Source organism: Lipophrys pholis (assembly GCF_963383615.2).
Source record: "Lipophrys pholis genome assembly, chromosome: 9".
In the NCBI taxonomy this organism is placed as follows: Eukaryota; Metazoa; Chordata; class Actinopteri; order Blenniiformes; family Blenniidae; genus Lipophrys; species Lipophrys pholis.
This window is the reverse complement of record NC_137639.1, coordinates 16,708,045-16,720,040: the sequence shown is the minus strand read 5'-3', so window position 1 is coordinate 16,720,040 and position 11,996 is coordinate 16,708,045. Positions and strand designations below refer to the sequence as shown.

The following is an 11,996-nucleotide window of genomic DNA, read 5'->3' as shown; positions in this document are numbered from 1 at the left end:
TCACGTGCACACACAACTGCATACAGATAACAATACACACACAGGCATATACACACGCACACACACACGGTAAAGTCACTGTTGCTATGGAGACGAGTATTTGGGGATCAAGCTTCGTAGCATTAACGAGGCCAGTGAACCCCCTGGAACACACAGGCACACACATAACATGCATAAATAACAAGAACATGAATACACACACATTTGTAATCACTACAACCCGCAAACTGTTCATCTCCTCCGTGTGTCTGGTAGATGTGTTTAAATATTTATGTGCCTGTTTTTGTGAAGAAAAAAAATAATATTTTCAAGGACATTTTGGCCATTCTTCACTTCATGGTGAAAGGTCAGATCATGTTTTCTTATGATCATCTGCTACACCTCTGAGTCGACACATTCAGTACATGAGTATTATGAAAAAGACGGTCACCACGTGACAGTTAGAATGGCTTTTTGGAAACTGGAGGGAAATGTGTAAATCTAATCTTCCATGTCTAAGAGCAGGACCTCAGATAAGCAATAATGCATGTAGTGTGCTTAAAATCAGCATTCAGATTACTTTTCAAACACCCCGCTGTACAAACAGCCTCAGATGTTTGGCTGCACTTAGACTTCAGCAGCCAAAAGAGAGTCAGCCTTCCCATTTCTGATATTTTATGATCTTTTCAAGCCCTGAAGGAGAACATTTCATCAAATTTAATTCAGTTCAGTTCAATTCAATTTTATTCATATGGTGCCAATAACAACACAGTCATCTCAAGGCACTTTTACAGAGAAAACTATTCCACATGAGCAAGCATAGGTGACGGTGGAAAGCAGAAAATCCTTTTCAACAGAAAGAAACCTTTTCAGAACTGGAAGAGGTGACTTTCTGCTGTTTCAGTTGGTTGTTAGTGGTTAGTGAGAAAAGTAGAGGAGCGAGGTCAAGAGCAACGAACCAACAAATAAACAAAGGAACAAGCAAAGCAAGTTGACATCAGACAACAAGCTAATTCACTCAGAGAAAACTGATAGGAACCGGCGGTTCAGCAGAGATAGACGGAACAGACTACTGGAGAGAGACCGATTGTTATTGGAATGTAATAGTAACATATGACTATATAGAGAGTGAGACAGAAGGGGAACTTGGGGCAATGCAGATGCAGTTTAAACCAGCTTATCTAGAAAATGGTCCAAGATAACCTGATGCAGCCTAAACGGTAAGCTTTAATCGATCAGGAAGCTTGAGCCTGATCTTTAAAGGAGATTGTTAGCCTCCATAACTGAAAACTGTTGGTTGGTTTCACTAGAACATGTTACTTACATCTAATTACCCAAATTGTTTCCCTTATAATCACTTCAGAAAATACCATCTTATTTCTTGGCACCAGCAGATACAGTTGGGCCCTCCCAAAAAAATCTGTTGAATTGGGCTGTCAACATTTAAATGGGTTGTAAATTGAGGGGACCTTCAAACCTGCAGTGTTCCCCACAAGATTATGTGAGACTATGCACAGTTACAATTGGTTGGACCCCCATTTGTATTTGTAAAGATTCACCGAATAAAAAATTGTATATTAATTGCAGCAATCTACTGAACAGATTGGAAGTAAAGAATATTGTGGTCTTGCAATGGATAGAAATGTTTATTGTGTTATGACAAACTAAAGATACTTGACTCATTAAAAAATGACATGGCCCCGCCACATTCCTGGTAATTAAAGAGAGGCTATGAGCTTGTAACTTATTTTAGCTTTAATGTTGTCTTCTGTTTGCAAAAACAAAAATACGAAGGTGTAGGTCAGGGTTGAAGGAAGAAGCTGAGAAATACATGATGTCAGTGTCGAAACAAAACAGAGAATACAAAGTGTGTGTTTGTGCGTGCGTGCGTGTTTTTTATACAGACAATCACACGCGCGCGTGCGTATCAGAAGAGAAATACTTTTGCAAGATAAAGTTTATATGCAGCAGTGTGATGCTCAATCATGTTTTGCTTGCATGGTTATCTTTGTGTGTGTGTGTGTGTGTGTGTGTGTGTGTGTGTGTGTGTGTGTGTGTGTGTGTGTGTGTGTGTGTGTGTGTGTGTGTGTTTTCCTGTCTCTAAGCCTCCCTGTCACCTTATCACCCAGAATGCACGGCTCCACTGCACACACAAATGCATGCGTTCATGCACAGATACAAGCATGAACATTTGCACATAAATGATATATTAAGACTCACTACCACACACACACACACACACACACACACACACACACACACACACACACACACACACACACACACACACACAGTCAAGCAGCAGATGGCCTTTGGCTTGCTTGGCTGTTCTGCTTTGTCACTTCAAAGCGTTGTGAAGTATTTTCATGTAGATGTGTTCGCTCCCTCCCAGCCTCCGTGTCTCTATTCATGTTGCTACCAAAGCTGCTTATTTGTTTGTTTGTTTGTTAGCGCTGCTGCTCTGTTATGTTAATTTGCAAGTGATTGTTTGCACAGAAAAATATGACATTTGTTTTAGGCCCGAGTTGGAATAATGTGGGGTTTTTTCCCGGCTGTTGTCGTTGCATTTGGTGACCCACACAGCAGCGAACATCACAGCTCTGCTTTTCATCTTTGAGCTGTCATGTCAGATGGCGTTTGTACTTTACACGGTTTCCATTTTGGATGCAGAAATTAGGAAACTCCCACAGCAAACACTCAACTTACTTCACATGGAATGATGTACCACTTAGTCAAGTGATGGGAAAATATTCTACAACCATTTTGACAGTTTGAACTCAAGTGGATTCTCTGAACTTCTGACTTATCATATCGAGATACTAAATACTAGATACAAATGGCAGTGGCTTTAGTCGTTATTATTTATTATTTAGTCATATTCTAGTCCTTACGTGAGACCACCTGCCATTGATGTGTGTGTGTGTCAGCATTTGTGTCGTTCACAAAGTCCATTTACCATTACTATGGCTGTCCAGAGCAGAGTCCAGACTCTATCATACAATCATATTAACTGTTTATCGTGCACACTTCAATAGTCTTTCTGGACAAACTTAAATTGGCAATAAAATAGTTCAGTTATCTGGAGGAGCTCGAAAACTTTCAGGATTCTCCAGTTTTACCTTCATGGTGATTTTAGGATAAGGAGTAAGCAGCAGCTTCTGGGTGTTTTTCCTTATTTTCTGTTTGCTGAAGCCTATTTCAAATTTTCTTCTCCTCCAAACAAGTCCGCTCGCTGTAATGTCAACAGTGTCCCCTGGCATTAGAAACAATTTAACATGAAAGCAAATTAAACTTGCTGTGTAAGTGTTGGCATTTTAACGAAAAAAATATAATAAAGAGAAAACATTAATTTCTACCAGTGTATGCTACACCACTGTGAAAAATGTCATATGTACGTACTCTCCAATTCATGTTGCATGTAAAGTGAGTGGAAAAGTGAAGGCATTAAAAAGGCACCGAGATGAGAGGCCTCCTTCCTGTACAGATGAGAATATGGATAATCATACTTACTGACACAATAGAGGAACAGTTCAAATATTTTCCTTGTTAAATTTCTGGATTCGTCAATAAATCTTTTGGTACAGTGAATAAGTTGTTTCAGTTGTTGTCAGTTCATGGGTTCACCAACTTGGAAAATGCCACCTTTTTTAGACTATTTCCTCAGTGTAAACACGTCCATGTAACTATAGTTACTTTACTTTAAATATTAGCACTTATGTAAAAAGGTCAGTTGGAGCTCATTCTGACTGATTGTGAGTCAAGTACTTCATTAGCAGTTTAAATTTAGGGGTGCATCTTTATGAGAACTTATACCAAAAATACCAAGCTCAATTTGATCGGTCATGAAATGTGTTTGTGTTTGTAGGCATTATCAAGCTGCGTCGGAGTCCTCCCCCTCGACTGAGAGGCCCTCAGTACGTCCTCAACATCACCGCCACGGATGATAATGCGTCCGGTGGCCCGTATCCCCTCAGCAGTTCTGCCCAGGTCATCGTGGGAATCAACGACATCAACAACAACAAGCCTTTGTTTAAAGAGGTGGCTCAAGTTTATCCTGCATCATTGTGACTTCAATTTAAAGATCTGTTGTCTGTAATCGGGTCCCTGACTGTGCTGATTGTGTTCTCAGTGTCACAACTACAGTCTGAACGCAGCGGTCCTGGAGAACCAGCCCCCCGGAACGTTCGTCCTGAGGGTCCAAGCTCACGACGCCGACATGGGGGTCAATGGAGAGGTTAAATATGGCATCATGCAGAGAGATGGAGTTTCTTCTGGATTTGACATTGACACCGACACTGGTACGCTTCACTGAAACAACTATGATTGCATCTGTAATAAAAGACCCGTCTCAAAACATAGGAAAGTCATTTTTTGTTTTAGTGTATGATGAAGTCATTTTAAAAATGGCAACATGCTTGTCAGGTGTGATCACCACGGCGACAAGCTTCGACCGGGAGCGTCAGAGGGAGTTCACATTGTCGGTGACGGCCACCGATCAGGCCGAAGAGCCGCTCATCGGAATCTGTCAGATCACCGTGCAGATCTCAGACCAGAACGACAACGACCCCAAGTTCGAAAACAGCCGATACCAGTGTGAGTACTACTCATCTTACTACTACTACTACTAGGACCACAACTGTTACAACAACTGCTATTTCTACTAATACTATCATCACCACTACTACTACCATCCTTACTAATAGTATGACTAGTAGTAGTAGTACAACTACTACTTCTATTTTTACTACTGCTACTACTGCTATTACTCCTACTACTTCTAAGACTACTGACCACTGCTACTATTAGTATTATCTTTAATATGGCTATTACTGTTTACCCATGACCATGCTCAGAATATACAGTAAGTGATGTAGAAAATGGATGGGTGAAGGAGTTTGGACTATCAATTACTACTGCTACTACAATGACATCCAGTGTCATCACAATTGCATTCGTAATATTGTATTTTTCGTTAACATAATTGTGATAAACCTTTGCACCATCAAGACTGACAATGTTAGTAAGTTGCTCGTGTTATTTAATTGCCACTACCGCGACTTTTAGTACAATTACTGCTTTTGTTATTCGGCTTACTCCTACTGTTACTAATAGAAGATTGGTACTGCTACTTGCTGATGATAAACCTGCATAATAAGCTGTTTTGCATGCCTCTTCTTGATGCAATACCAACTACAACCTGACAGCTGCTTGTACAAATACTGAGGATGTTTTAATGGTACTGCTGTTTACCGGTCCAGAAGCCATTTTCTGCATCCATAATGCCTCTCGTCAGCTGGATTTTTTCCCATCTTCTGTATATGAAAGTGTGAAACATGACAGTGACAACACTCAGGGTAAAAAAGGTTTCTTTCTCCCTGGAGTCGCCCACGCTAACATCTCTGCGAATTGCGTCCTGTATGCGTTTTAACTTAAGGCTGTGTTTGGATCAAGTAGGTGAATTGTGCAGCCTCGTGCAGTTGTTGTGGCTGTTGTGCATCAGTCTCCATCCTTTTTAATCCTGGAAAGCTCCTAAGACTGATGAAATATTTGCCGGCGGCTCCCTCGGGCCTGTGTTTGTTTACTATGTGTGCAAATATGTGTTTTGATAAGCGTCATGTCAGAAGTTCTCTTCGTCCGATTAGGGAAACGCACAGAGTGGCTCATTAACTATTTAACAGGCAGATTGAAATGTTTCTGGGACATGCATTCATTTACTACTGGTGAAAATGTGAATGTTGAAGGAGAGTTTTCTGCACGAATGAAGCAATTGAGATCGAAACCACCTCTTCTTTAGCCTGCTTGTTATTTATTTTAAGGCCTTTATCCACATCCTGTGCTGCGCAGAGGTTTAGGGCTTTAGGGACAGTGTGATCAGCAGCTCTCAGGTGTGTTTTCTTCTTTTCTGTCTTTACTTTCCATTAGCTGCAACATGTTCGGATTTCTGCCCTCCCCCAGGGAAGTCTGTTTACAGTAAAGCAAACCGTGTCCTCTGGCAGCAGAAACAACTTTCTCTTGCCTGTCAACATAAAAGTAATATAAATTTAATGTAGGTGTAAAACTAGTTTTGGAAAATATTTTGTATTTTTCTGCACAGAGGGGAACAGAAAGAAGCACCGACATGGAGAAAACTTGTTTCAAACGCTGTCATGAATACAGATGTGCTGTTATAGACGTCGTGGGGGTGAGAGACTGGAACAGGGTAAATGATGGAAGGACTTAAGTGATTACAACTTTTCTAGAGATGTGAATAGGAGGAAACTTGGCTTTTCCTTCTGTCCAGTTTCATGGCTAACACAAGACGTTTGATGTGGCTTTAGAGTAATGTTACATGATGTAACTGTATCAGGCCAATTACATCAAAACGCCATGATTTAGATTGTTTCTATCATATTACTATTTGAAGTTAAATTGATTCATTAACAACAACCTTCTCATCAGTTTTGTGTTTGAAATACAGAGTGGAAAGACGATAAATAGGAATAATAACCTTGATAAGATAAAGTATGTAAGTGTATACGATTTTGACAAGACAAAGCAAGTGGAAGAATCTAGTGCTACAGCTTAGTTGAGACATTATATGCAAGTTGTTGTCTTTTTTTTGTTTTGTTTTGTTTTTTATTTTCAAGATGGAATTCCTGGCAAACTGCACTGGTTTCTTTGAGAGAACATCTCTCCATTACCTTTGAGTGGCCTCGTATATAAAGAAAACAGTAATTGTTTTAGACGATGATTACTTCAGGTGCCAACTCTCGAGAGGTGGGCATTTAACTACTTAGCTCCTAGTTTAAGTATCATTTGCTATTGGAACTATAATACCTCTCTATGATACACAGGCACACTACTTTCAATGGACAGAATTAAAATAGGTGGATAATGTTACAGCTTTATCCACCATTGTGATGGAAGTCACATCATTTGTAATGGAGAACTCCGGGAGGCCGACAGATCCCATGTTTGCTCCTCCGGGTTGTTTTAGTTGGGGGTTTTTTGTGATACACATTAGACTCAGCAGGATATGCTGTGATTATTCAGATGAAATATATCCAGGGAGAAGCACAAATGCAATGTGGACATTATTATTGACATAATGCTAGAAATGCAGTATTACAAAGGGAAATGCAGCAGCCAACCCCCCCCCCCCCCTCCGTGTTTGGTTGTTTTTGTTGTCTGATCAGCGCTGACACGCATCACCGTCAGCAGGATTGGAGGTTATATTCATAAATTTAAAAATGCATCTGTTGACTTTGCAGAGTGAGACCCAGAAATGACAAAATGAGGTGACACACTGCTGACACAACACAACACTGCGCTCCCATTATTATAATATCTGCTTACTATCACAGGACATGATGTTATATTGGGTTCAGTCAATTTTAATGAAATTTACTACGCATGCTGAGACACAAGCAAGAATCTGGAAAATGATTGTAGATTTTTGTTTTAATTTCCATGTTTAACAACCTTCTAAAATAAAAGTGTTTTTTTCTAAGCAGTCCTTTATGGTGTTTTGTAGTGTTTTGTCCTCCATCTGACAGCTTATGTCTGCTCCCTCTCAGATTTCCTAAGGGAGGATACACCCGTGGGGACTAGTTTCCTGCGAGCTGCGGCACATGATGATGACCAGGGAAGCAACGCAGCCATCGCCTACTCGCTGTCCAATCAGAAACCAGCTTACCTGCACATCAACCCGAGCACCGGCTGGGTTTATGTCAACTACCCAATTTCACAGGTCAGAAATACACCGGCTCCTTACACCTCTACATACCCCACACACACCCAGAGAGGTCCTGCAAACTTTCCAGAGAAGCTGTGGCCCACATGTAAAGCTAAACTTTCTCACTGTGAGGCATCACTGCTCACCACTGCACAGCCATCCTTTCCTACAGAGCAATCTTTTATCAATATCATCATACTTGGGTCCTTGTCACAATCCCGCCTGAATCTAAATCCTTACCCAAGGCCAAACAACTCTTTTAAATTACATAACCTCCACTGATCACCCAGCCCTCTTGTTATTCCACCCAAGTCCATTCTTAACTTTTTTCCCGCATTTCTTCATGGTAGCACAGCTGCCTATGCATATGATCAAGTCACAGATTACTATTTCAAATGTGACATATTTGGAAGAAGTGTTTAGTAATATATGAACATGATCCAATATGTCCTGTACTGTGCAGGTAGTGTGTAGTAACAATTCTCAGAATCATGAGGTTGTGGGGTCACCAGGTTGTTTCCACTGGCAGCAGCTTTTCTGTTGTTTACATTGCGAGAAGAAAGATGCATCAAACACACTGTTGTCTTAAATCTTTAATGATTGCCATTGTGGGTGTGGATCCCTCTGTGTCTGGGTGTGTATTTTTCTTCTTTGTGTAGCCTTACAAAGTCAATCTGAAACTCCACAGCGAACTGAATCCGTCTGCTATGAATGATGCCGTCTGTTCTTCTGTCACTGTCGTCTCATCTCTGTTCTTCTGCCTCTCATTTCCTCTTTAAAAGCACTTCAGTCAATAATTCAATAAAGGAAAATGTACCCACACTCACTTTATTTATTCACTTTTAAACAGGAATCCAAAGATCAACAATTAAACACTGTGTTTTCCTCTCCTCTTTGATCTTTACTTAATTTACAGTTGTTCGGCTTCCTTTCAAACCTGTCTAACAGCTGTTTGATCATTGAATTTGGCTCAACTTTTCATCCATAATACAATGATCAGGACACATATTTCTTGACATTTTTTTTTGATAAAAAGTTGTGAATGCAGAAATGTTTTTTTCAAAATCACAAGTCAAATAGTACAAAATTAATAACTTATTCATAAAGACACATTTGTAGAATCGAATGTAATATTATATATCCACAGTTTTAAAATAAGGAACAGTATAAAACAAAGTGTAACGTATAACAGTTTAAAACTTTGTAAGAGGAGTTAATCTGATTCCCTCTACTTTCAGTAACTAGCATGTCTCCTACAATTCTTTTTTATTTGATTATGCATCCATAGAATTCGAAACTAGAATTTGCCACTTGGGGTGAGATAATGTTTTTTTTTGTGTGATTTCAGAGTCAAACAGGTGACTAAAGTTGTGATTTAATAGCAAGCAATATGTATTTAAATATAGATTGCGTTCTCAGTTTGCATGTGCTCTGCATGCAATTTACTCAGAATCACTCCACGAGAGACGTAGCCTGTAAACAACAAATTACAGTTTAGTGGGCATTAGGTCAACTATTTGCCAAAAGCAATTCTGTTGGTTTAGTGCTCATTTGCCTGTGTTCTCTATGAAATTCCGAAAGACATGGAGCTCTAGGAATTTATCTACCATATTGGAGAGTTGCAGCAAATAAATATGACAAAGTCCAAATTGATGTACAACACAGAAAATATGTTATATTAAAGTGAGCTTAAAAAACTATTGGTAAGCCAACTGAGAAAAAAGCCGTTGACAACAATAACAGCAGCATAAATCTTGAGTAGATCGTGTCTTAACCCAGAATTGATCGATTAATTAGTGATGGTTCTTTCAGAAAACCGTTACCTAACAAACACATGCATGTCGAATTTTTATTGTTGAGGTTTTGTTTGATCATTTTGATCATTCCCCGTGCCTTCCCACTGCAGACATCCAGGATCAACCAGAGGATTGTGGCGTCGGATGGAGGAAACCGAAGCAGCTCTGTGGAGCTGACCGTCATCATCACCAACGTCCACAACCAGCCGCCGCACTGGGAGCAGTCTGAGTACTGGGTCACTGTGCCAGAAAACACCGTCCGCGATGCCAAGATAGTGGTGAGTTAGCACACTGACCTACAGAGTTAACATTAAACATTATATTTTTTTATTATTTGTAAAGTGTTTCTTTAAACTATCTCTACTTTTCACATGGAAACCTGATTCCTACGTACATTAGTTCACTCTCAAAAACTTTTGTACCTTAACACAGGGAAAGTCGATAAGCTGCTTTCAGCAAACTGGACTTTCAATGGCGCTAAGTTACTTTAATTTTCCTGAAATGTTGCTGAACAAGAAAGTGAAGTTCACACGTCTGTTCTGATGGGTTCAAGTAGCTCTGTGAGCCAGAGAGAGACATGGACCAGAAGGGCAGAAGACACGTGAAAGAGAGAGGAATATTCCAGCCCAGCAGCAGCAAAATACTTCTCTTTCATTTACATCCTTCTTCATGTCTGTGCAGAGCGCCCTGAGGAGGCCAGAGACGCTCTTTCTTCTTCTTCTTCTTCTTCATCATCCCTCTCTCTCTCTCTCATTCTCTCTCTCCCCTCTTTCACTCATCCATCCCTCTCTCCCTCTCCCTGTGTCAGCACGTTTAGCCGAGCACCGCCAAACATTTTCTGCAGAGCAAACAACAAACCCGCCCTGAGTCTGTCTCACCTGACTCACTACAACGAACGCACACACACACTGGCACACATGCACACACTTTGCTTGTATACCTCTGGTGATTTTGTTAGTCTTTTGATCCCTCCATCCTAATTTGCTCTCTTTTCCTAAGCCGCTGGTTTAGAAGGTGGAGGAGTTTTTACCCTCCAGCTGCTCGATTTCATGGAGGTTAGTCAGTTTTCAAATGGTTGCAGGGTGTGTGGATGCACCTGTGTGTGTGCGGCTAAGTTTGTGGCTTTCTCTGCACTCCTTTTTTTTTGACCTGTTTTTCACTGAAAAGACTGAAAATGGTGGCGGTGGTGATGATGACAGTGATTGGAAGTTGTTCCACCCACAGCTTCATCTGTCAGAGATGATTGAGCAGAGGGAGAAAATTACACCTGCTGCCGGAGCATCACAATGGACTCTCATCACCTCAGAAAAACAGACGTCTAATTACTGTGTTTAACCTGACAGAGACTGTATGATGGAGGGAGGAGGACTGGGGAGATGGTGGGAGGTGAGGGAATCAAATATGGGAGAAGAAAGCGGTACAGTATAGAAAGACAGACAAGCTCGCCCCATATTCTTCTGCTTTTACAGACAGAAATAAAACATAAACTTTATACATCAAGCAGAGGATGGCATCACATACGATAGATGGAAGATTTCCTTTATCTATCTCGCACATTTCACTAGCAGGCTCAATGTACTTTACACGATTTGTCATATTCACCCTTTCACTCACACACTAAAGGTGAAAGCCGCCATACAAGGTGCTCACACAAAATTGGTGGAAACGTGAGGTGAGGTGTCTTGCTCTGTGACACATCATTAAGTAGATAAAGGAGGATTGATGGGATTGAAAGATGGCACGCTTCACCAACTGACCAGGAAAGTCCAAGTTATTTGGAGGAACATGCTCTATCATCTGGGTGTTTTCCTCCTCTTCCACCTCCAGTTCTGCCTCCTCCTCCCCCCTTTATGGTTAATTGCACTGAGGAGGAACTGTTGTTTTAAATTTAGCAGCCTTAATAAGGTCTGTTAATCACACTGTTAACGAGGTAGGGGGATGGAGACACTGCAGAGGTGGGAGCTGTTGTGCGTGCGTGCGTTCGTGCGTGTGTAAATCTCAATTTCAATAAGATGCATAAAAATCATGTGGGATTTTTATCTTACATTAGTCAGGGGCTGACTTTGTTTTCTAGTTACAACCAAGGACTTTATATATGATACGTCTTTGATCCAGAGGTAAACCTTTTCAATGGACTTTTGCATTTTTGCATCATCATATACAGTAGGTACTGCAATATAAAGTCACCTGTACTTTTAAAAGTAGCAGAAGCAGTTTAATTAACACTAATTAGTTGCACACCGACAAATACTGGAGTCTCACTTTTAGTCCATTTGAAAGCAGAGAGCTGCTGTCTCTCTCTGTCCTGTTCATTAAGACAGTTGTTAGCTGTAGTATTGGCTTCGGCCAAAGCTGTTGTCTTCATTCAAGAGACTCCTGCGAGCTTGAAGAAGTTTCTGTTTTATTCTGAACTAACCAGCTCCTCCATTAACATTCAGCTGTTTTAACTAACTGTGATGCATTCGCAGCCTAAAGTTAACTTGCATAACGTCAGTCTGCACCTGTCA

General features: G+C 40.6%; 1 protein-coding gene across 1 annotated transcript in view; it reads left to right on the top strand.

Moving 5' to 3' along the window:
* The window catches only part of LOC308114794 (neural-cadherin), a gene marked incomplete at its 5' end in the record, with an annotated part of 144,628 nt that overhangs the window by 78,609 nt on the left and 54,023 nt on the right, over positions 1-11,996 (top strand). Inside the window, 5 exons of the mRNA XM_080471974.1 lie at positions 3,845-4,017; positions 4,109-4,277; positions 4,402-4,572; positions 7,536-7,708; positions 9,600-9,767. Of these exons, the coding sequence (XP_080328100.1) occupies positions 3,845-4,017; positions 4,109-4,277; positions 4,402-4,572; positions 7,536-7,708; positions 9,600-9,767 (854 nt within the window). The remainder of the gene's footprint in view (positions 1-3,844; positions 4,018-4,108; positions 4,278-4,401; positions 4,573-7,535; positions 7,709-9,599; positions 9,768-11,996) is intronic.